The 26605-nt window shown below is 44.5% G+C and overlaps 1 protein-coding gene across 1 annotated transcript in view; it reads right to left on the bottom strand.

The window, feature by feature from the left end:
• Window positions 1-26605, bottom strand: part of DNER (delta/notch like EGF repeat containing) — a 317360-nt gene that overhangs the window by 180133 nt on the left and 110622 nt on the right. The window contains exon 2 of the mRNA XM_042995548.1: window positions 571-870. Coding sequence (XP_042851482.1) covers window positions 571-870 — 300 coding nt within the window. The remainder of the gene's footprint in view (window positions 1-570; window positions 871-26605) is intronic.

Below are 26605 nucleotides of genomic sequence, written 5' to 3' on the forward strand. Positions count from 1 at the left end.
AGCCAAACCCAGACTGGACGAGAGTCAATGAATGGAATTTGTTATTGCCAAAATAAATAAAATTTGGAAATTTCATTCTCAAATGCAGTCTCGACATATTTTAGAAATCACTGATAGCAGCTGTTTTTAAAATGATATTGGCTGCAAGTCACCAGAAATAGAATCATAATAAATAAACAAGGAGTTAAGCATAATATTGAGGAAAATTAGGTCAACGGTGGAGGGTCCGTGATACGTTCATTTACATGGCCCTTCCTTGGGCTCTCTGTGCCGAATCCAAAACGATCTCACAGAAATATACATGGATATCGTTCCAGAAAATAATTTCATCCTTTTCCTTTTATTGCTTACACTCTTGATGCCCACAAAACAGTCATAATTGAAAAATCGCCTTTGCGTAACCAAAAGGGATCTACACACAAGTGAAGGTGGGACTAACCTCAGACTCCCTGTTTTGTCAAGAGGGTAACTTAAAGGTCTTCCGTTGTTACTGCCAATATTGCAACCGCTGGCATTATCTTAACCTCACTGGTTTCTTACATAAAAACATATGCAATCAAACGTTCTCACCTCCACTTGATCCCATTTCATTTCTACAACTTTCTGCCCTGTTTTGGGCTGCCAGGTGGGCAGAGTCACGGTCGCCTGAGAGCGGGGCAGGATGATGTCAGGCTCCTGGGTGGCGGGGACAGGCTGAAGCTGCCTGGGGGCCATGGACTCGGTCCAGCCAGAGGAGGGGAGGCTGGGAAGCGCCTGTTCACAGTTGGGACCTTCATAGCCTTCATTGCAAATGCAGAGGTAGCCATCGCTGCTGCTGCTGCTGCAGTTGCCATGGTGACAAGGGCTGCTGGCACAGGAATCCGCAACAAGCTGAAACAAGACCATAAATGGGTCAATTATTCCCTCGTAAGAAAAGTGGTGCCATCGCTGGGAAATGAGCTCCGTGTCTCAGAGCCGTGGCTCTAGGAAATGCTGTTCCTGCGGAATCAGAGTTCCTAACTGCTTGTGCTGTCGTGGGGGAGCCTCCCAAGGTCACCCCGACATTAACCCCTCCACAGGTAACAGGTGACCAGCAAGAACACACCTAGTGAAGAGCTGCCCCAAACCCAAGCTCCGAAATAATGTTGATTTCAGCAACACTTTACTTACAGGAATTTTCTAAGGCAAAAGCATTTAAAACTGAGGCTCATTAGGAAGATATCAACTTTAATATTTTTAGCAGCCATGACAACAACTAGAGATCGAAACTGGAACCTCCTTTTCCACATCCTGGATGGACCACTGCAAGGTTTCCTCATGAGAAATGACCGCCCAACTAACTTATCTCCCCTAAAGATGTGCTTACCTATGTCTCCCAATTTCTACTGGAGGAAAACCCCTTTTAAAGTGATGTTATTTAATTAAAAGCTTCCACAATGATCGGCTTACACGACAATGGTAATCCTGCCCGAAGAGAGCAGTAAGCAGAACTTTATGAAAGTTTCTACCTCATTATTTTGGAGGGTGATCCCAGAGACATGTGACCTTGCAAGATACGGAAGATACAATTTCATTTGCGTGACTTTATTTTTTTTTTTTAATTTTTTTTTCAACGTTTTTTATTTATTTTTGGGACAGAGAGAGACAGAGCATGAATGGGGGAGGGGCAGAGAGAGAGGGAGACACAGAATCGGAAACAGGCTCCAGGCTCCGAGCCATCAGCCCAGAGCCCGACGCGGGGCTCGAACTCACGGACCGCGAGATTGTGACCTGGCTGAAGTCAGACGCTTAACCGACTGCGCCACCCAGGCGCCCCTCATTTGCGTGACTTTAAAGTGTGACAATGCTCCTAAGGAAAGTGTTTATCTTGGTGCCCTTTGCTGACCTGTAAATCACCATGCGTTTCTGCTTGGAGATGCGGTACAAAACAATGCGAAATGATCAGCGCCTTCTCCTGAGACAGCTCAAGGCTTCAGACATGTTCTCCCCACTTTTTCAATTATCATTTGCTCCTGTGAACAGAAAATTAGACCTCTATCTGATGTCCCTCTGGCTTCTGAGGGCTGATCATAAAATAGAACTCGGTAAAGATCAGACTACAGAGAAACGAGGCCCTCAATTTCTCTTGTGGAAATGAACTCACACATAAACACACGCGGACAGAATTCTGCATGGTAAAACAGCTACTCACCCTGGTAATTGCGCTTGTCAGACAATTTCCAACAAACTCCTTTAGGAATATGGAGGGATTTTGGATTGAATGAAAATGAAACTCCAAAAATGCCACCACGTTCTCTGCCTATCACTGGGCGATTCCTTCATAGAATCTCAGTTAAAAGGAGATGGGTTGGTATCAGAAGAAAATATTTAAGCTGTAAATAATTTTAAATATTTACAATCCTTATCAACTTAAAGTAAAACCCAGTTTCCTCCCATGTCAGAGATGTCCTCTCTTCCCTCCTCCCTTACACTCTCCCTTCCTCACCTTCTTTATGTCCCTGGACTATGCCAAGATCATTTCCACATGAGGGCCTTTGCACCTGCTGGGCCCTCTGCCGGAATGCTTTTCTCCCAAGCTTTCCATGGCTCACTGCTTCATTTCACAAAGTTCTGTACTCAAACGTCACCTCCTCAGAGAAGGCTTCCCTCACTACAAAATCTGAAATAACCCTTTTTTTCCCTCTCCCAAACAGGTGAGCTCTGAGAGTGTAGGGACTTCATCTACCATGTTCATGGCACTATTCCTAGCATGTCAAGGAACACAGAAAACACGGTGAGGCTTCTTTTTTTAAGTGTTCAAAAAATAAAGAGCTCAATTAGTATCTGGAAAGCAAGGCATGATGAGAGACATATGTAAACCGCCCTTTTGGTCACAATATTGTTACCTTGTTTCTGATTTATTTTTAGGAATGCTTCCTGGAATGGGTGTCCCCTCAAGAATCATCTGACAGGAAGGAGAATTTAACTAGCTCTGATAAAGGGGACATATAAGCCATGTTTCTGAAATCGACTTTTGATAATAACATCTGAGGTTGACCTAGTCACAAATTAAGACTTTTAGCAGAAGCCTGAAAGCAGAGAACTACATTTAAATCATTTAAACAAATTGAAGAGATGGTTAGAAGAATTAATTCTGGCAGCCTAAACCTCCACTGTGAAGCTTAGAAAAAAAAAAAAAAAACATTCCTAAGGCAAAGACCACCTGTCTGGTGACCAGAGACACCCCCTGGCTTTTGCTCCACTGCGGACAACAGCCAGACCCCACAGAGGTACCACCGAGGTACGGCACACGTCAGCAAGTCCTCCCCAGAAAGAATTCAAAGCACAGCCATCGCCTGGACATCAGAGGCCGCCATGCATCATACCTACTGCTCCCTGTAAGGTGGCCATTTAGAGTTTTCAAAGAACACTGCCATCTAGTATCTCATTTGTGCTCACAACAACCCTGAAATAAGGAGGGAATTTTCTGAACCCGTATCACTGTTCAGAAACACAAGGAGAGAGGAGTTGAGTGACCCATCACAGCCACTACAAAAGAACTATTCCAGAACGACATCGCATCTTCTGAGTTCTGTCCACACCACAGCACTGCAACTTTGATGGTTATGACACCAAAAAAAACAATCCCTGTGGAGAAGGCAAAAGGTAAGGGTTCTCTTTCTGTAAGCAACAGAAAATAAGTTAAGGGTTAAATATAAGCCAATTAGACCATCATTTCAGGATGCTTCTTTAGAATAAAGGTATAATGGTATCACTCAATGAATATTTTCTAAAACTTTTTTAAAGTTTATTTATTTTTGAGAGGCAGAGAGAGAGAGAAAAAGAGACAGAATCCGAAGCAGGCTCCAGGCTCTGACCTGTCAGCACAGAACCCAACGCAGGGCTCAAACTCACGAACCGCCAAGATCATGACCTGAGCTGAACAGACGCTCAACTGACTGAGCCACCCACGCGCCCCACACTCAATGAATACTGACTGAGGTCTTACTATTTGACATGAATTGTATCAGGTCTGGGAATAAAATGCTAAAAGAGAAAACAAACAGACACAGTGTCCGCCCCTAAGGAGTTTATAGCTAGTAACCTATTACGCACATTAAGAACAACAACAGCAAAACCAGTTCGACCTGCAAATCACTGGGTACTCCCTGGGTGCCTGCCACTACACTTAGCATTTTACATTTCTTAATTTACTTCCTCCTCACAACAACCTTCCAAGGTAAGTACATTTACTACCATTGAGGCTTAGCGATGTTGAGCAACTGACCAACTCTTACTCAGAATAAAAGCCAACGTCTTTACAAAGTCTTAACTAGGCCACAGGTGATGTGCCCTCCTCCCAGCTCCGGACCTCACCTCCCACTCTTGCCCTGCCTCACTTGGCCCTAAACACACTGACGTCACTGTTCTTCCAACTCTCCAAGCACTCTCCGACCTCAAGGTCTTAGCACTGGCTGTTCCTCTGCCCACAACACCCATTTCTTGTGTCTCTTCCCAAAGCCTCCTTTGAGTCTTTGCTCAAATGTCATCTTCTGATGAGGACGTCCCTGAACACACAATTCAACTAAAACAGCTAATGTTCTAATACAATGTGGGAAAAAATTACCAATTTATTCTATATTGATTTTGTATCTGGCCCCACTAGACTGTAAACCCCTGTGAGATCAGGTTTCTTTTCCCTGTTTTGTTTACTTGAGTGGTCACCCCCACCCCCAGCCCCAAGAACAGCAACTGGCACACAGGAGCTGCCGAATACACTATGACTGAACAACTGAATGAATGAATGAATGAATGATACTAGATACAGGTAGCACCAGAGCCTGTGACGTGTATTGCCACGTGAAATGGAATTAGGATTCTCCCAAGGTCCCATCCCAGCTCTTCAGAATGAAAGTCAAGGAATGCCTTGTGTATCTGCCCTACAATGCTTCATCGCAATTAAATAATAAAAAAATTTTTAATGTTCATTATTTATTCTGAGAGACAGAGCGCGCGCACACGCACAAGCAGGGGAGGGTCAGAGAGAGAGGGAGAGAGAGAGTCCCAAGCAGGCTCCGCATTGTCAGCGCACAGCCCGATGCAGGGCTCGAACTCACAAACTGAGACCGTGACCTAAACCGAGATCAAGAGTCAGAGATGCTTAACCAACTGAGCCACCCAGGTGCCCCAGCAATGAAATAACTTTAAATCAGCTTTAAAAAGGGGGAAAGTCTCTGATGACCTGAGAGGTAAGGCGGAGCCAGCATAATGTCCCGCCTTTGCCTTGATGAAGGGGAGCAGAAAGAGTCAAGTCTCTGTGGAGGTCACAGATGGCCCTCAACACCGAGTCGCCTTCCTCTGGTGCTCAGGGACTGTCCACCAGGTGAGCCACTGCTGAAGCCCATCACCCTGGGTGCTGGTGGAGAGATCTGGGTGCAAAGGGCAGGACCCACAGCAGTGTCCAACCCGCCGTGCCCTGGAGTCAGCTCCACCAGCTCGGGAATAAAGAGCTAGAAGGAAAACGTGAAGAGAATTAAAGATGTCGTTTAAGAAATGCTGTGTTCACAGATGAGCAGAATGCGGGAGCAGCATGGGGATGAAGTGAAGCCTGACTCACAGCTGCCGGGAGACATGCTCCTAGTAAAGACAACAAAAGCTCAAAATGAAGCTGTCAGTTGTACAGATTTCCACAGGGATTCAAAACAGTGACTGATGTGATGGGAGCACAGGCATGCGCACACACACACATACACACACACGCACACTGGGATACCAAACAGAGCTGAATGCACTACAAGGTCATTGGTCCCTTGTTTCAAGTCACCATTTCAGGGGCACCTGGTGGCTCAGTCGGTTGAGCGTCTGACTCTTGATTTCGGCTCAGGTCATGATCTCAACGTTCCTGGGTTCGAGCCCCGCGTTGGGCTCTTCACTGTGTCAACATGGATCCTGCTTGGAATTCTCTCTCCCTCCTTCTCTGTCCCTCCCCTACTCATACTCTCTCCTTCCCTCCCTTTCTCTCTCGCTCAAAATAAAATTTTAAAAAATCTTTAAAAATAATCATTTCATATTACTACTACTTTCTTGGGTTGTGTATTAATTGCTTTGCTAACAATGACAACTACCTGCCATTGTATTCTCTAACACTTCACTCTAACACTTCAGGATGGCTTCGTTTCAAAAAAAAAAGCCAATCTGTTTCAATTGCGTAACAGCAAATATAAGATAAAATGCAATTATGAACCTGTTGTAGAGGTCACTATGCCCTGGAATCCCATTAAGTTTGAACCTTAAGCAGGAAACAGCCAAACTGCTGAAATGTATAATGAGGCCAAAATATCATAATGAATAGACTTGACTTTGGGGATACTCAAAACTTAATAGGCAATGTTTTCTTGGCTATAATTCCCAGCCTCTAATGATGGGGGGTAAATGATTAAGTCTTTGTAATACCGGCTATAAGAAAGAATAAAGAGAAAGCCCACGGATTAATGGTTTTCCGCCTACAATTCACCAGCAAGCTCATTAAGTGCTGTTTGTTGTTGTATCATTAGTCATCTATTTAAGCCAAATATTTCACATCGCAGAACTAATCTGAAACTATTCTTTTCATATTTCATTTTAGACTTTTCACCTGTTACAGATCATTTACACTACAAGCAGGAGCGTTCATGGGGATGCATGGGGTGCACAGGGCGAGATGGGAGGCCAGACCAGAGCGAAGGCGCCTGCCGACCCGAGGACTCGTCATCTGCAGGACCTCCCATGTGGCACTTTAGCCATGACCTGTTTTCCTTCCGCACACTGTCTGCTGTCCCGTTTTTGGCAATTCTAATGCCACCCTCCACCCCCGCATCGGCACACAAACAGGTTGGAAGGTCAAATTTAAAACAGGTATAACAACAGCCCATTTTCAGGGTCATCAGATGAGTAAGTCAAGGCTAGCAGGATTGCCTCCACATGGAGGATCTGCATCACTTGGGTGACAGAACCCGAGGAGGCGCCCATGGAACCACCCGCCCAGGTGACCCTTTCCCACTAGTTTCAAGAATATGAGCTTCGTTCCTACTCAGTACAGCTGATCAGTGATTGATGTGACATTTATCCAGCACCAGGTGGGTTTACCTTCCAGACAAGGTACCTGGAAGAGGGGTCAGAGAGATGAAAAAGCCCCAAGAGCTTGCAGTCCAACAGAAGGTCCAGGCACACGAACTTGGACTCCCCTGAGCAGTCTATGTGCAATCAATACCCTGCCTGGACGCAAGTCCACTATTAACAATCGTGTGTTCGAGGAGTTCAAGTCCCTAATGCTGACAGGGAAGATGGGCTTGATGACCGCAGGTCTGAAATGAGTAGATGATGAGTGGGTCTCAGAACTCGTTTCTCGGAGGTGACAGTGGCGGCTCTCAGCAAAGCAAAGACAGCAGAAAGGAGTTTTCTGACGACAAAGGACCGGCTGAGCAACAGTCCTGGCGTCAGTCGGCACAGGCAGCTGAGAGGCTCCGGCCAAGTCCCTTGCCTGCTCTGGACACACGTCCCTCTGGCGTTAAGTGAGGGCCGAGGGCAGAGCATCTCAAGGCCTCCTCCCGCTCTGGGATTTGGGGGTCTGCTGACGGCCGCGTGGTTTTCATTGACGCGGTTTTCAGAGGGTCCACAGAAGTACCCCTGAAGCCACCTCTCTCTCACTTATACCCGTTGCTCAGCGGGCAGAGTCATCCGGGGAATGGGAAGGGCGTCTGAGGAGCCCGAACCCAACAAGGCCCCGGAGGAGGGCCTATACGCGCCGATGGAGCTTGTGACGTGGCCCAGGCCACACAGGTCGCTAAGGGGACATGGTGGGCTCGTGGCACTTACAGAGGAGCGAGGAGGAAGATGTAGGCACACAAGAGAAGTAACTCAGGGGCACGTGTGGGTGGTATTAAGAAGTAAGTAGAGGGGCGCCCAGGTGGTTCAGTCGGTTAAGCATCCGACTCTTGGTTTCAGCTCAGGTCAAGATTTTGAAGTTTGTGACTTTGAGCCCTGCTATCAGCACAGAGCCTGCTTGGGATTCTCTGTCTGCCCCTCCCCTGCTTGTGTGCTCTCGCTGTCTCTCTCTCTCAAAATAAACAAATATTTAAAGAAAGAAAAAAGAAAAAAGAAGAAGAGTCCTCTGGGCCATTGCTTTAATAATTTTTCTAAGCAGAAAAATCAGTTATGGAACTTTTAAATACAGATTCTGAGGTAGTTATTGGGATCATAGGCAGAAGGTTCCTTACGTAGCAAGGAACAAAACCAGAAGCCTGAAAGAGGTATCTCTCAACCTCAGCACTACTGACTCTTTGGGTTGGATAATTCTTGGTTGGCAGGAGCTGCCCTGAACCTTGCAGGGTGTTTTAGCAGCATCTCTGATCTCTACTTACTGGAAGCCAGAACCCCTCTTGCCAACAGTGACAGTTGTCACAACCAAAAATGTCTCCAGATGTTGCCAATGTCCCCCCTGCAAGAAAATCACACCCAGTTCAGAACCACTGCCCTGAAGGAACAGATTGATGCATTTCACTCCATCAAAATGTTTTAAAAATCCATTTGACTCTATAAATCAAGTCAAAAGGCAACGACACGATGGAGGAAAATCTGTACAACATATTACAAAGGACTAAATCCCTTATATAGATTCTTACAGATCAATAAAAGACCACACCGCAATAAAAAGGGCACAGAAATAATACACAGAAAGATGTGTACAAAAATCGTGTCTTTTTAAAAATATTTTAAACACAAGATGCAATCTCATGTACTTATTTGTATAAGTGCACACACAAATTTTTACAAGCAGAATGGACCATCATTTTAGTAATGTGAGCAGCAGAATCAAGTAAAGAACTCTTTAAATTTTGTAAAGTTTTTATTTATTTATTTTGGAGGAGGGAGGGGAGGGCAGAGAGAGAGAGAAGGAGAAAAAAATCCCAAACAGGCTCCGTGCTATCAGTGCAGAGCCCAGTGAGGGGCTCGAACTCACAAACTGCAAGATCATGACCTGAGCCAAAACCTAGAGTTGGATGCTGAACCGAATGAGCCACCCAGGCGCCCCAAGTAACTTTTCCAACCACAGATTCCCTCACCACAGGCTGCTTATCAAAAACCCCAAGGGTGAGGCCGAGAAACCTGTATCACTCGGCATTCCCCCGATGATTCTGCCATACCTGGTCCAAACCGCAAAATTGAGAATTTGCTGGTATGAAGCAGGGTTGTCACACTATAACTGCAGGCCAAACTCAGCGTGTTTTTGGAAATAAAGTTTTGTTGGAATACAGCCACAGCCATCTGTTTATGTTTGACCGCTTTGCACCACGTCAGCAGTGGACAGAGTGCCGAGGAGATGATCTGGCCCATGAAACCTCTACAGTCTTTATTATGTGGCCAGTCCCTCATCTAGACGATACTGACTTCGGGGTTCACAAAAGGGAAAAAGCGGGTACGTGGACCCGTCTAGGAAGACTTTGAAGAAGAAAAGCTTGAACAGAGCCTTTATAAAGCTGATAGCGATTGCATCTACTTCTTCTCCCCACCCAACTCTCTTACTGGGTTGGCATGCACGAACTTTAAATCACAGAAGGACCTCTTGCAATACAAGTCAGGGCAAAGCAGACACCAGATACTCTTCCAATCATAACTCTGTGCAAGCACCGGGCAGAATGAATCTCCGCGTTATGAAAGGCATAATTTCTAGACAGTCCGCCACCAAGCAAGACCACAGGAAAGGGTCACACGCCCACCTGTCCTTCATGGGAAGAAATGTGGGAATTCTCTCCCTCCCCTCCCACCCACCCACTGAACTAAACGAACACGAGTGATGGGCAGCCCACTGCACAGGCTAGATACAGAAACAGGCAGAGCTCCAGAGGAAGGTGGGTGGGGAAGAGTGACACAGACCAAGGGCCTTGAAATAGCAGAAGACTGTCTACATGTGCGCACTGGGCAAGGGTGGGGGGGGGGGGGCATGAGAAAGACGATTCCAGAATTTGGAGTTTAGGGTTTCTGGAAAAATGCTATCAAGCATCTGCATTATGATGCAGTAGAGAAAGCTGGTGATTTTACTCCCGCTTGTGGATGATCCTGGATGGACAAGGCAACAAAGTTCCCTGGGACTTGGGGTCCTCGACTGTAAAAGGAAAGGATGGAACTAGACAGCCTTAGTGGCTTTTCCGTTCTTAATATGAGGTTTCTCTGTCCAAAATAGCAATTGCGCTGGTTACAAATGTCATCTTCATGCTGAAAGACAAATGAACACTGTTGGAATCCAACTCTCACAGTATATTTGCCTTAAAAAGGAATTTTTCCCACTTTGTTCAATAAAGATCTCGATTCTATTCCAACACCAACTGCTTACCCACTAGAGTAAAGATGTGGGAAAAAAAGAACCACTACAGTGCTTATGCCAGGAGTAGACTCTGCCAGGAAATGCATCCCATGATTTTTTTTCCCCCAAATCCAAATAATAAAAATGCTCATTCATTTTACTGAACCAAGACACAGTAAGAATGTGTCTTAGTAAAACACACATTCTCACCTTTTGGTATTTCTTCACCTCTGCAGTAGGGACTCTAGAGCGACTTGAGAAATGATTCCAATACTAATCTAAACAGTCCCTTTTTTTGCCCTCAATTCTGAGCTGACTTTCTTGAAATCAGCCTGTCCTGATTTTCACATGTGGGTGCAGTTACATTTTGTAAGTAGGCTAAGAGGAAATTACAAGCAGAACTCAAATCTCTGACTGTGAAATGAATCCATTAAAAATAAACTACTACATGTCTAATTATTCTCCCACTTTTTCATAGCGTCTCTTTAAAACACGCTCTGTTTAGAAACGATCTTGAGATTGTACTGCTTTTGCTTTAGTCTGGCTAACACACTTAGTCCACAGTCATACTGATGACTCCTTAAGCCCTGCTCAGTCACAGATGTATCAATTTAAAATAACCGTTCTTCAAAAACCTGGCAGACCCTTTGTTCCTTGGTTCCCATATTCCACTAAATCCTAAGGGATCACACAAAACCTCGTTTCTGGCACAGGCACGCCAGCCTCACACGAGATGACTGTTCTTCCCTTTTCCTTTTAATCATTCAGGCCAGTTCCTTGAGTCGGAAACTTAAAGGACAGTGCCCACATTTCTTGTCCCGCCTCTCTTTAGAGATACTCATACATCCTGGCGAACCCTTTTCACAAAGCAACAATGCCATGAACACAGGAAGTATGTCAACTTTTATCTCCGGGCCGACTCAGGGAAAGAAGCCTGCAGCAGACTGGGAATTTAACTTCCCATAAAGGTCTCAGGATCATCACAACTGATGCAGGGAAAGCATTTTATTAAACTCAACGTTCACTTGGAGTGAAGACTTTTAGACAACTAGGAATAGAAGGGTACTTCTTTAATTTACAGGAAAACCTTCCACAAATGTAACTGGTAAAGTGTTGAAAAGTTTCTCACTGAAACTGAAAAAGAGGCAAGGACGTTCGCTGTGGCCGCTTCCAAGGAACATCACACTAAAGGTCCTAGGCAGTACTGGGAAGTGAGAATGAAAAGAAAGTCGAAGGATTGAACAGGAACAGATACTGTTGTAATTCACAGACTGTATGATTATGCAGGCAGAAAAACTATTAAAATACGGAACTTCAGCAAGTTCACTGGATACAGGGTCAAAAACTTTTTTAACTGCATCTCTATCAGAAATGAACAAAAACTAATTTTTAAGGGTTCTGTTTACAATATACCCCCCAAAATCCCCAAAAACCTAGGAATAAATCAAATGAAAGACGTGTATGGCCTCAACAAAGAGAACTATAAAATAGTAAAATAGTATTGAGACAAAAATTTGTAAATGGGGGGCTATTATAGTCATAGATTAAAAACTCAGTATTACAAAGATTCAGATTTTCCCCAGAGTGATCTACAGATTCAATGAAATTGCAACAAAAATCATAACAGTTTTTTTTCTGTTCTTGTACAAAATGGCCTCAAATAGTCCAAACATTCTTGAATAAGTACGGTAAAGGAGGGCTTGCTCTATATCAGGAATTTCTTTTCTTTTTTATGTTTACTTATTTTTGAGCGAGAGCGGGTGTGAGCGGGGAAGGGGCGGGGGGTGGGGGACAGAGAATCTAAAGCAGGTTCTGTGCTGACAGCAGGGAGACCAATGCAGGGCTCAAACTCACGAACCGTGAGATCATAACCTGAGCCAAAGTCAGATGCTCAACCTACTAAGCCACCCAGGTGCCCCCAAATCAGGAATTTCTATGGTCACTGGAACACTGGAATAGAGTTAGGACTTAGAAAGATCGCATATGAACACTTAATTTATGGAACAGGGCAGAGCAATAAATATAGTCCTTTCAATAAATTGATATCCATATGGGTAAAAACATTAAGCTTGTCTCCTCCCTCACATCATCCACCACAAAATTAAATTATAAGTGCATTACATACCTAAAATGAAAAGCAAAAAATTAAAGCTTCAAAATGCTAACAGCAGAGAATATCTTCATGACTTTAGAATGAATAAATATTTAATAAACAGGACGCAAAGAGCACTCAGTATAAAGGAAAAATTATTAATGAATTGGACTACACCAGGATAACAAATTTCTTTTTATCAAAACACACCAATAAAAGAGCAAAATTGCAAGCCACAGATTGAATGAAGGTATTTGCAATACATGTAAACCACAAAGGGCTCATCTCCAGAATAAAGAATTCTTTACATTAATGAAGGCGGTGTGGTGGAGATTCCATAGAAAAATGGGCAAGAGACTTGAACACGCGCATCACAGAAAATGATGTCCAAATGGCCAAAAAATATAAGAAGAGTTCCTCAACACTATTAGTAATGAGAGAGATGCAAATTAAAATCACAGTAAGAGATCACTACACATTTACAAGAAGGACAAAAATCAAAAGACTGACAAGTCAAGTGTTGATGAGAACAGAATACAATAGGAAGAATAAATCAGCGATGGAGTGTATGTTAGTACAACTGCTTTGGAAACTACTGGGTGTTATCTCCTGAGGTTGAGGGAATATTTACCTTCTGAGCCAGAAATCCACCCCAGGTATATGCCTAATAGAAAAACAAGTAAATGTGCACCAAGAGACATACACAAAATGCTCATATGCCCATTCACAATTGCCAAAAAGTGGAACCACTCAAATATTCACCGAGTAGAATGTATAAATAAATTGTGGTATACCCAGACCAAAGAATACTATCCAGCAATGAAAAAGAAACAACTCTAGTCTTACATGACAACATGAATAAGTGGCCCAATACAACATTGTTTCCATTTGTGTAAAGATGACAAACAGCGAAACCGAACGATGCAAAAGTCAGGACAGTGGTTACCTCCAGGGAGAAGGGACAGGTGAGGGTCAGAAAGAGGCTGGAGGGCACCATTCTCAGTCCTGACCTGGTCAGTAGTTACAAAGCTGATAAGTTTATAATGCTTTGAGCTGTACGTGTTTGATTTCTGCACCTTTCCGTATGTGTGTTACACTTGACAATTAAAAAAAAAATTAAGACCTACCGTATATCCCTATCTGGCTTATTTTGACCCACCAAGCAGTTAAGGGTAGGCCCCATCTTTAGCAGTCTACTTAACCTTAATTCACGACGTCTTCTCCCGTTCAGTCCGTTGTGCCTGCATCTAACACACCCTAAAAACAGTGCCCAGCACAGTCAGATCCTAACATTTTAGCATAGCAATCACAGGAATTCTACTATGAAATTTAGAATTTTATTTCTTCAAATAAAGGTTAAGTTTTTATTTTTTAAATGTTTGTTTATTTTGAGAGAAAGAGATAGAGGGTGAGCAGGGGAGGGGCAGAGAGAGAGAGAGGGAGAGAATCCCAAGCAGGCTTCGCACTGTCAGCATGGACCCTGGGGTGGGGCACAAACCCATGAACCATGAGATCGTGACCTGAGCTGAAACAAAGAGTTGGACGCTTAACCGACTGTGCCACCCAGGCACCCCAAGGTTAAATTTTTAAATTAATGGTAATTTCTATATCTAGCAATGACATGATGAAAGAGGCAATCTCATAGGCTCAGGGTAGCCATTATGGAAAAGGTTTGGCAATGTGGGCACGAACCCTAAGGTTAGTGATTAATGGGGTCACAGATGAACAAACCATGACTTTATCACAGCGAAGTCAGAGCCATGGGATGTGCATACAGGATGCTATGAGAAACAGGCAGTGGGGCACTGAACTTACCATAGCAACTCAGAAAATCTTCCCGTGTAAAGTAAGCCTCAGGGGTCAAGAAGGAGCAAGAAAGGGGGCTTCCTCTAGGGACAGCAGCAACTGCCAAAGTCCTAAGGGGTTAACGAGGTGGCATATGGAGAAAACTACAAGTTCTTCTGCTCAAGTGGAGAACAGGCCACATGTGAGGCGAGTGTCCTAGGACATGTCCTTGCCACCTGCCGGCCCACTCTGTGGCCAGTGGGACAACCTGAGTGGGAGAGGCAAGTAACCGTCCGGGGCAGGTGGCCCTTGTGAAGATGGTCTTGTCAAGGGCGGTGTCCAGTGCACCCCCATATTGACAGTTTCCTGTGCCCAGAGCTCCCCTTTCTGAAAGAACCCTGGAGCCTCTGGCAGAGGTGATGAATCGAACCTGCCTTTGCCCAAAAGCAAGTATAAGGCTCCTTCCGGGCTCTCCTCCCGGGTGCTGGGCCCTGAGGAGGGGCTCCCAGATTCCACAGAGACTCTCCCCCAGCCCAGCGGCCACAAGAGGCCACAGGGGCCAGGATGTCAGCAGGAATTGAAATGCAACAGCCTGTATTTTTCTCCTGGATGTGACCTCCTTTCTAGAAGCCTTAGGAAACAAGGGAAGTAAGTTAATCCAGGGTGGGGACTCCAGTCAGTCCCCCATTTTCAAAAGAGCCTTTCACTCTTGTTGGGGACCCCAAAGGTAGTCTCCAAATATTAAAATGTGCTCACTCCGCCACTTTTAAAACAGGCATAAATGACAAATGCCACCTAGGTGGGATAGCAAGGAGCTGGGGAACCAGGCACATAGCAGGCACTCAATTAATACTTATTGCCTGAATGGAAGAAAGGGCATTGCCTTCCTTGAGAGCATCCTTCAGTCAGAGCATTTTCTGAATGGGCACAGCGCTCCATACCTGTTAGGCTTGGTAGCCCAGGATCCTTCAGAAAAGTTGGCAGAGACCCTGTGGATGTCCACGATACCAGGTGATAGAGTGGAAACCAGGCTCACCTTATTTGGGAAAGGCTCTTGCTTTAAGCTGCAAAGTGCTTCACATGCCTGAGTACCTGCTGGCCTCTTAACTACTTTGATGTGTGTTTTTTCTCTCTGCGGGCACAAAAATTCCCTTTGCTCTCTTTTCAGTTATTCTAACCTTAAGTGGAAACAGCTGCTCTAATTTTAATACCCATCTGCTCCCAGAGATGAGGACAAGAATCAGTGGCTCTGCGGATAAATCTCAAGTCTTCATGGTGTCCCTCATTGACCTGGGGATAAGCCTTCTAGAATCAGCAGGCTTCATATAAGCAGCTTCACTGAAATGAGAGATAAAAAGGAAAAAAATGCAATTCAAGCCATCAAAAGAGCAGGCCCTAGATATCCAGTAGCAATTGTTTTTAATTTATTTTTTCATGGTTTATTTATTTTGAGAGAGAGGAGAGAGAGCATGCAAGGTGGGGGGCAGAGAGAGGGGGAGAATCCCAAGTAGGCTCCACGCCCTGCTGTCAGTGCAGAGCCCAACGCGGGGCTCAAACTCACTAACCATGAGATCATGACCTGAGCCAAAATCAAGAGTCGGACGCTCGACCGACTGAGCCACCCCGGCACCCTGCGACTATTTTTAAATCCACAAAAGCCAAAGACCCCCAAACTGCATGTGTGCTCAGATTAGTCATTTCAGGGCGTGGTTGCAAAGAACTCTCGAATTGGCCAGCAACATCTACTAAAAAAGCCAGGGCTTTTTCCATGAGGAGGCTGGGAGGCATTTTTCAGGCAGAAAAAGGCAGAAAAAAATGAAAGTAAAAATTATAAAGGAAAAGAAAAGCAGCACGGAGAATGAAAGAGGCATTCCGTAAAAGCCCCAGCCATGGGGTGTGAAGCACAGAACCAAGCAGAGACCGGGCTCTCTGCCACCAGGGAGTTAGGGCAGGGAGTGGGGGGATCAGGAAAAACCCACCTCACCTTAATTTTGCAGCCCTGAGGACACAGGACAGCTCTACAGGGAAGCAGAAGACAGAACCTTCTAGCTACACTTGAGTGTGTTGTCTTTGAAGACACAGAGGGGTTTCCCCCACCCTGACAAGGTGCACCTTAAGTCAACAGAGAGCTGCTGCCTATGTTATTATATCCGCAGAAGCAGTACAACAGGGTACGATAGCTTAGAGGAACTCTACAATACTGTTCACCCCAACTGTCTCCCGAAAAACACAGATATGTAGCATTTCCAATTAAGGCATGAAATTAGAAGGGAAGTAAAACCCACTGGAAAACCGTTAGCAAAGCATCACCATGTAGAGTTAAGGGTTTTTCAGCAAACTGACTTTTGAGCACAGAGTGTCCTCTGAACTGTTTGAGGATGTTGATAAAAACCGATCTCATTTAATAATGCTTGCCAACCTGGACTATGTGAATTACCTTAGTGCATAAAGATTATAGACATCGTGACTTTTCTTACATATGTAATGCTGTAGGCACCCACGGAGTAAAAAGCTTTATCGATGGAAAATTTCAGTATTCAGGACTATTATCATAAGGATTGAACTGACGCGCGGGCCCTTCTCCAGCTAAAAACCATATTAACATATTAGATAAAATAGAAAATGCTTTCATGCAAAGGTGAGCTTTAAAAGGAGGTAGGAAAGAAGGGGAATCCTTAAGTTTCAGACATGATAGGAGAACTCACAACCAGAGCCATCGGCAGAAGATAGTGCATCGACCACAAGGGTTATAAACGTGGAAATAAGACCTAAAGGCTGGGAGTTTGTGATGTCTGCAACCAAGCCCACACATAAAGCCTCTGAGCCACCCTGTCTGGTTTGTTTTTTGGGGTTTTTTTGTTTTGTGTTGTTTTGTTTTACAGCAGCGGGGGAGTGCAAGGGGCACCTGAGTGGCTCAACCAATTAAGTGTCCAACTCTTGATTTCGGCTCAGGTCATAATCTCATGGTTTGTGACTTCAAGCCCTACATCAGGCTCCATGCTGACAGCACGGAACCCACTTGGGATTCTCTCTCTGTTCCTCATCCTGCTCGCACTCTCTCTCAAAATAAATAAACTTTAAAGAACAAACAAAAAACAAAAACATATGTGCTAACTAATTTGGATAGAAATTTAAAAAAATAAAACAAGTTAAAAACCAAAAATAAAAACAAAAGACCTTGACATCTCTCCAGGGTCTTTGGATGAAAAAAGACTACCCATGAGTAATCAAAACCTCTCATATGAATGTCCCATGTGATGAACATCCCCTTGATATGGAAATCCTAAGCCAAGACCAGCAAAGTGACAGGACGCCTCTTTCACAAGGCGGAGCTCCTGAGGCTCACACACATGCAGGTGCACACACACACACACACACACTTATCAAAATGAGCTCACAATAACAAATTACAGACCACACAGAAAAACAAGCCACCATCAGCATGTGGAACTGTGGGTAAAGAGTCAACAAAACCCTTCCCCTACTACATAAACATACATTTATACATTTTAAGATACAATAAGATGCCTAAGGGGCATCTGGGCGGCTCAGTTGGCTAAGCATTTGACTCCTGACTTCGGCTCAGGTCATGATCTCATGGTTCTTAAGTTCCCCTCCTCAGGCTCTGCGCTGACAGTGTAGAGCCTGCTTGGGCTTCTCTCCCTCTCTCCCTCTCTCTGCCCCTCCCCCCTCCCTCCCTCTCTCTCTCACTCACTCAAAATAAATAAACATCTTTTTAAAAATAAGACGCTTAAACTATATTTGAAACTTTTTTATGATTCCCCACTTAAATTTACTTCTTTGATTAACTGACCTGATTAACTGTTGGTACTTTTGATAAGAGGGCTTCTACCAAAGAATACTTATAGCTGGGGGCGCCTGGGTGGCTCAGCCAGTTAAACGTCCAACTTCAGTTCAGGTCATCGTCTCAGGGCTCCTGAGTTTGAACCCCATGTCAGGCCTATAAGCCTATGCAGTATGTACTATTATCTGCATATCATCTCTGAGGCTCAGAGAATTAGGATAACTCGTCCACAGTCATCGGCTAGTACTTAATGAGAATACTAATCCAGGCAAAAAGAATTCCATCCAAAATCCCATGTTCTTTTTTTTCTCCTCATTTGTCACACTGATCCAAAAACTCAAACAGAAGAGGAAGAAATCAAGTATTTATTTCCAGGATAATTTAAAGAAAAATGAGGACATTTTCTCCACCAGATATAAAAATTTATTATGAAGCTATAATCATTGTAGCAGTATAATACTGGCACAGGGATAGACAAATAGAATTATGTATCAGAAAAGAGAGCACAGAGATATACCAGAGAAACCAAAGAAACAGCATGTAACAAAGAAGGAATTAAAAAATAATGCAGAAAGGATACACTATTTAGTAAGTGGTACCTGAATAAACTGCTAATCCCTGTGGCTAAAATAAATATGTAACTCATGCCATACACCCTCACACAAAAGTGAATCTCAGGGGAGCCTGGGTGGCTCGGTCAGTTGAGCATCCAACTTCAGCTCAGGTCATGATCTCATGGTTCGTGAGTTCAAGCCCTGGGTTGGGCTCTGTGCTGACGGCTCAGAGCCTGGAGCCTGCTTTGGATTCTGTGTCTCCCTCTCTCTCTGTCCCTCCCTTGATCGTGCTCTCTCTCTCTCAAAAATAAACCTTTTTTTTTTTTTCTTAAGTGAATCTTGGATGGATTTTGTATCAAAATGTTAAAAACATAATTACTAAAACTTAGGTCAGTGGTCTCTAAATTACCGGTGATGGACCAAATCTGGCCCCATTGCTTGATTTCAGCAATAAAGTTTTATTAGAACACAGTCACACCCATTAGTATATGTATTGTGCATAGCTGCTTTCCACAGAGATGAGTAGTTGCAACAGAGGAAGAGTAGGCAGTAAAGCCTAAAATATTTAATCTCTGGCCCCCTGCAGAAAAAGTTTGCAGATTCCTACCCTATTTGGAAATATAGGAGAAAATATTTATGACATCAAGTTCGGAAAGAATCTCTTGAGTAAGACTCATAAAGGATGAATATATTAAACTACATGAAAATTTAAATGAATGAACATCTGAGAACTACAGACAAAGCACAGTGGTGAGTGGAAGGGGGAAAAAAGCTGACTGCAGATGAACAGATTCAATATGACTCTTCTGTGTACATTTTAGACCTATGCTGTAAAAATATAAACACACACAGAGAAGGCTTTCATACCAACTCACGATAGCAATTGTTTCTGGATAGAGAGGAGGGAAACGGGGTTGGGGGAACTAGAACAGGGGTGAGGGGGAGGGGCTTTAATATATCTGCCTATTGTCTTTTTTTAAACAACTGAAGCAGGGGCACCTGGGTGGCTGAGTTGGTTAAGTGCCCAACTTTGGCTCAGGTCATGATCTCACAGCTCATGGGTTCGAGCCCCGCGTCGGACTCTGTGCTGACAGACCAGAGCCTAGATCCTGCTTGGGATCCTGTGTGTCTCCCTCTCTCTCTGCCCTCCCCCACTTGCAATTTGTCTCTCTCTCTCTCTCTCCCTCTCAAAAATAAACATCAAAAAAAATTTTTTATCTGAAGCAAATATGACAGAATGAAGTTTCTGAATCTCAGTGCTAGATGCTGATTATATTATCTCTGTGTTTATTTCATTTATTTTTATGTGCTTATTTCATAATAAAAATTTGACTTAAAATGTGGTCTTCACCAGCGAGCAAATATTTATCGAGCACCTTCTGTGTGCCAGAAATTGCTCTAGCACAGAACTCGGCAAACTATGGCCCACGGGCCAAACCTACCACTTGTGCCTGCACAGCTGGAGGTAAAGAAGGACTTTTACACTTTTAAAAAGTTGGAAAAATCCAAAGAAGATTAATCTCTCATATCACGTTAAAATTGTTTAAGATTCAAATTTCAGTGGCCATCGGTGAAGTTTTACTGGAACACAACCAGAGGTATTCATTTCCTTATTCTTTATTTAGCTGCTTTCATCTCACATCAGCAGAGGTGAGTAGTCTAAATGGGGAGCGTGTGGCCCACAAGGCCAAAAATATTTACTATCTGGCCCTTCGCAGAAGTCTGCTGACCCCTGACATAGGCCCTGGGAGTGAACAGAGCCTCTGTTCCCACAGTGTTACGGGAGGAACACGGATACAAACACCGAAGACATATCGGCACTGTCACACATTGTTGCTTGTAAGTATCACCTAATGCAGGAAAAGACAAAGGTAATTTTCTTGCATGGATTATACAATCCACTTCTGGTGACTTCAATACAAAATAAAAGCTGGGGTGCCTCGGTGGCCTAGTTGGTTAAGCATCTGGCTCTTATTTTTTGGGCTCAGGTCAAGATGTCACAGTCACGAGCTCGAGCCCCACAGTGGGGCCTGCTTAGCATTCTCTCTCTCCCTCTCACCCTGCGTCTCTCTCTTTCTCTCCCTCTTGCTCTCGAAACAAACAAAAAAACCCAAAACAACAACAACAACAAAAAGTTAAACAATTGTAGAGCCCCCTCCACGGAGGCAAGAGGAATGTCTGGAAATATTTTTCCTATCTTCTCCTTCCCCAGAGTTATAGCAGATTCAACTCATCGGGTAGAAATATTCAGAGCAGGAAATTTCATCACACAAGAAATTTCATGAGAAAAACCAACCCATTATGCAAAAACTATGACAGGAATTAAAATAACTGTATCATTATATAGAGGATTCTCTTAGTGTTGTTTGTCCCTCTGGTTCTGTTCAGAGTAAAAATATTAAAACTGTGACCTGGTGGCATTTGCTTTGATGATGAAAAGTTCTCAGACTTTGGAATAAGCCATGCCCAATAAACCCAAGTACAGTTCAGAAAATATACATGAAGGATGTGTGCCCTTTGTCAGTGAAGAGTGTGAATACAGAAAAGGCAGTATTTGTGCTCCCCTGGGTTTTGCTGCAGAAATCATAGGAAACACTCAAAATAGCTTCAAAGTCAGTGAACTCTGAAGAAGACGGTGTTTCCTGGAAAGCAATAAGCTCACTTAGAAGAACGTTAGGGGGCGCCTGGGGGGGCTCAGTCGGTTGGGCATCCGACTTCGGCCCAGGTCATGATCTCACGGTTCATGGGTTCGAGCCCCGCATCGGGCTCTGTCTGACAGCTCGGAGCCTGGAGCCTGCTTCAAATTCTGTGTCTCCCTCTCTCTTTGCCCCTTCCCTACTCATACTCTGTCTCTCTCTGTCTCTCAAAAATAAACATTGAAAAAAAATTTAAAAAAAAACAAAAGAACGTTAGACACTTAGAAAGACATTTGTTCTCTGTTTGTAACTGGATCCACCTTCAGAAGGACAGTGCTGTGTACCACACCATCCAGAGAGGAAAGTTCGTAAGGGTGGCCCAGGGTCTTGGAGAGCACCAAAAATGGGTTGTTATTTGTTTCACTTGGCCACGCACAGAGTATCACGCCCCTGACCACCGCCAACAGTGCACTGGAAGACCACTCTCCAGGACTGGGGTCCTTTCTTAACACTTGTCCCCACTGGGCAACCCTGAGTCTGCTTTCCAGGCCTATCAAATGGCAATAGCAATTCATACATTGTGTGCATCCATGGTTCCCAAAGTGTGTGCCAAAACGTCACGGGTGCTGCAGTGAAGGCAAGGGAACAGGGAGGATTACGGAGATGTTTTAATTCTTCAAGGCAAACACGGGATATGCATTTCTGCCAAACATCACAAACTACTAGCGAGAGGTAGTTCCTGGTTCCAACGTTAGACCCCACTGTAATTTTTTTTTTTTTAATGATATCACGTCTTGCCAAAGCTGGGTTTTCAGCAGTTGCTGTGGTAAAAAGTAAGTACTCCACGGAAGTCAACATGGATAGGGAATGAGGGTGGCGGTGATCCATTCGGACAGCTGTGCAGTAGCCAACAGACACGTGCCCCCCTGTGTATAAACTGTGCTTTTTCAAGAATGAAACAAGGGGCACCTGGGTGGCTCAGTCGGCTAAGCGTCCGACTTCTGCTCAGGTCATGATCTCACGGTTCGTGAGTTCGAGCCCCACGTCGGGCTCTGTGCTAACCACACAGAGCCTGGAGCCTGGTTCAGACTCTGTGTCTCCCTCTGCCTCCGCCCCTCCCATGCTCAAGTCTCCATCTCAAAATAAACAAACATTTTTAAAAAATTTTTTAAAAAAGAATGAAACAAAAAGTGGGGCGCCTGGGTGGCTCAGTCGGTTAAGCATCCAACTCCTGACTTCAGCTCAGGTCATGATCTCACGGTTTGTGGAATGAGCCCCACGTTGGGCTCTGCACTGAAAGCTTGGAGCCTGCTTGGGATTCTCTCTTTCCTCTCTGCCCTTGCCCAACTCACAGCACAAGTGTGCTCACTCGCTCTCTCTCTCTCTTAAACAAAGAAACTTCAAAATTGTTTCAAAGAATGAAACAAAGGTATTGTGTTTCTTCTTTCTATTTATGTGCATGAGTTTTTTCAAACAGCTACAAGATTGTTAGGGTGACAGCTACTGACAAAAATTCTCTCCTTAGCTGGACTCTGCTCAAGCTCCCCAGGACTCTTTCTACTTTCGAACTTCCGTGTTCATCTGTGCATCATGCAACGTAGCAAGACTCCTGCTACATCAGTTTAGCCAGAACCCCCCAAACTTCCTACATGATCACCCTAGTATTTAATCGGGTTCCTCGACCTCCACCATCCCCCAGGCGATGTCTCATCACCCTGGCCTGCTTTCAGCAGGAATCCCACAAAGTCAGTCTTTCCAGAACCCTCCCGACCCCAGCGTATTCTCTTGGTAACTCCTTCCACAGACTCCCACCTGCCCCTGGGCTACAAATCCCCATCTGTTCCTGTCGTACCCGGTGCTACACTGAGGCTTCCTTTCGCCACTGCACTTGTCCCGAATAAAATCTGTTTTTACCACTTTCACTGCTGCCTGGCTCTGATGTTTCTTTAATAGCACTTCATAACTGGAACGTTAGCTATTTCTTTTGGCCTCGGGTGCTGTAAAAAAAATTTGCTGTGATGCTGAGCCCACCACGAACCAAGAAACTCTGGGGACCTCTGGCTTATATCAAAAGGGTTGTCATGGGGGTAATAAAATGTTCCTCATCACACATGTCACTTTATAAATGGCTTCCATAAAAAGCAAATTTCTAAAGTTCTGCCACTTCAAGTTGTAGAAAGCTCAACAGTCTGGAAGTTCGGCTGCCCTCTCGGTCTTCCTCTAAGGCCAAACAGCTGAAATGTCAAGGGAATAGTATACTGACCACAGACAGGACCTGCTTATTGATCAGTGACTGAAATCAAGGAGGTCAATAATGCAAGCAATTAACACAGCCCTGCGAGATCCCACAAGCACCTCGAGAAGCAGGCAGGCTAGAAATCTCCACGCCCACTTCATGCAGAAGGAAACCAAGGTCCTATGTGGTTACACGAGTGTGCAGGGTCCCGAAGTCAACTCGAACCCAGTCCCCTGAACCTGTCTCCACCCACCCTTCTCCGAGACGTGTTGACAGAAACGGTTCATAACGTGGGTAGCATGTCACAAAGTCCCCAGACTGACCGGTCTCTTGGAAGCTCTTTTCTTGAAGATGCAGGGAAAGACGTGGGACACCTGCCCTATTAGCCTGCCGTGGTTTTGTTATCCTACCGTCCTCACGGTTTGGCAGCTGAGCAACAGTGTGGATCAGTCACACGTCAGTTGCAAAATGAAGTCCACTGCACAACCAGATTCAGATTCCAGCACAGCCACGTGACGCCCCTTACTTAGTCCCTGGGGGGTTAAAGTAACTTCACAACGCCTCACTTTTTCCATATTTGAAACGAAGATAGAAATTTCTTTGAGGGACTGACTGCTGAGGATTCTCAAGGAGAATCGGAGTCTTGGATACAGAACTCTGGTCAGAGCAGCTGGGAGCCCTGGTTGCCTATAAATATAGGTACAGATGTAGACACAGATATAGATACAGATGATATAGACACAGCTATCTGGCAGGTTAGGAAGTTATGAACTGTTCCCACAGTCGGATTTAGACCTTACTGGCATTTTAGATGTACCAGGGGACCCTCGTGGAGGCCTGATTGCGAAAAGGAAAAAAAAACGTCCTGGAGATTTATCCTAGAGGAGAAGGTGTCTGGCCGGGCCTTGCTGCCACCGCCAGTGAAAGCACCTCAGGTCAAGGACATCGGGGTCCCAAGCACAAAGCTTCAGCAGATCCTGGACAAAGGGCGAGCCAGCTGTCTATGAGGGAGGTCCACTGAGAGAGTGGGTCCCTAAGGGCTGCAACACCACAGCTCCAGCGACTTCCCTGGGAATCCAGAGCTGACTGGAAGATTCTGGGCTTGCTAGCTCTCCTCTGCACTTTGCAGGCATGGCCTGGAAATGGGGGTTGCCAGCACCTCTGTGCTCAGCCCAGATTCTGTTTTGATCGATATTAGGCACAATGAGCTCTAAACGAGTTATCTTTGTTCTTCTGTGCGCATCTCTAGATCCCGTGAGTAATTCTAGGGAGGACTCTGGTAATTTATTCTCATCATCACGCCTATGTACATAAGGAGGGAAAACTGAGTGAATGAATGAGAAAGCTGTATTACTACGTGTGATAAAGCAAGAATCTAGTTCAATATATAAAATTATTGTATACCAAAATATGTTTGCATATTTAAGGCAAAAGTACAAATGACTTGCTAAAATAAAACAATGCCTTAGCTCTGTTTAAAATTCAATCACATTTATGTCCGTCCTCATTACAGCATTTGCATTGCAAAATGTCTGACGAGAGATCTAGTTATCAGTATCTCTATTGTATCCAAATCTGCAGGGAAGATTTTTGGCAAACAAAGCCTTTAGAAAATCTAATTTTGCTGAGTACAATATAGATTAATGGCCAGTTTATTCCATAAACATCACCTCCAAAAACAGAAGTTTTGCCGGTATTAGGAAGAAATAAAATCCAAACAGCACTACCAATGACTACGGTAGCATTTTTAGGAGTTTGGCAGTCAGTGCATGCTCCTGGCAAAAAGCAAAATCAAGTATTCAAGCATCTGACTGCAAAAGAGGCAGATAACCCGAATCATAGTCACAACACATGCACCTTATGAGCCACGACACATTCGGTGTGTTGTGCAGAAAATCAAATTGATGATGTAAGTTCTCGTCTACATCTGTGCTCTGTCACAGTGCTATAAGCGTTACAAACCATTATTTCTAAACCTAAAAATAATCCTGTGAGGCCAGTATTAGCAATTCCATTTTCTAGGTGAGGAATCTGAGACTTGGAGAAGTTAACCCGTATCACAAACATAATATACGTGCAGTGAAGGATCAAACTCAGGTCGTTTTTACTGTATTTTGCCTTTCCAAAAGAAATAAAGAGCTACCTCGTTTTCTGGGTGTCTTGTTCTTTTTCTTTTAATGTTTATTTTTGAAAGAGAGAGAGAAAGAGTGAGCGTGAGCAAGGGAGGGACAGAGAGAAAAGGGGACAGAGGATCCAAAGCGGGCTCTGTGCTGACAATTACAAGCCTGCCGTGGGGCTCAAACTCCCAAACTGTGAGATCATGACCTGAGCTGAAGTCGGACGCTCAACCCACTGAGCCACCCAGGCACCCCTGTCTTGTTCTTTTACAACTTTCACCTCTAAGGAAGGACAGTTTGACCCAGGTGAATCTGAGCACACACCCAGAAATAAGCGGCTACATACACTATTAAGTCCGAAAATCATGAGTCTTGGTTTGAGCCACTCTTCACCACTTCTGAGCCTTAATTCCTAATTATTCATGCTAATTGAAGGACTTTATGGCATAGACCAAGCAAGCTAGGAGTCAAGCTAAAATACTATGATGTTTGGCACTAAAAGGAGTTTGAAATTTGTAAGTGAAGGGGAGTATCTTGCAATTCAGGATAGAGCTGCAAACAACATGAAACACGACTAGACAGAACGTTCGTGGTTTCCCAACCTACCCGGTCTCCCCAAAGCCGCGAGGGCACCTCGCTGCTGTCGACTCTGGGCCTTAACTCAGTCTTCCTTCCCCACCTTTTTCTAGGCTCTCTCACATGGTATTTCATTGGCAGAGTCACAACTTCCTGGGCCAGAGAGGTAGCTCTGTAGGCACAAAAGATTTTCTTGAGATTGCTCTGGGGCCAGACCAAGGTTATCTCTAAGCTACAGAATGAGGCAAAACTCAGAGCTTAGAGCCTGGTCTCGGGGGCCTGGATTCCGCCCCCGCTTAACCTCCTCTGCTTAACTGGACAGAGACTCCCAATTACAGTCTCCTCTTATACAAAATGGAAAGAACATTCCCTACTTTCTTCATGGCTGGTCGGGGAAATGCAATGTGTAGTACAATGTGATTTTTAAGCAGTTATAATGAAGCTGTACTTAGAATACCCAAACACAGTCACTTGAAGTCAAACATTCTGAATATACAGGTGCTTAAG

The sequence above is a fragment of the Panthera tigris genome, chromosome C1 (assembly GCF_018350195.1).
Source record: "Panthera tigris isolate Pti1 chromosome C1, P.tigris_Pti1_mat1.1, whole genome shotgun sequence".
Classification (NCBI taxonomy): domain Eukaryota; kingdom Metazoa; phylum Chordata; class Mammalia; order Carnivora; family Felidae; genus Panthera; species Panthera tigris.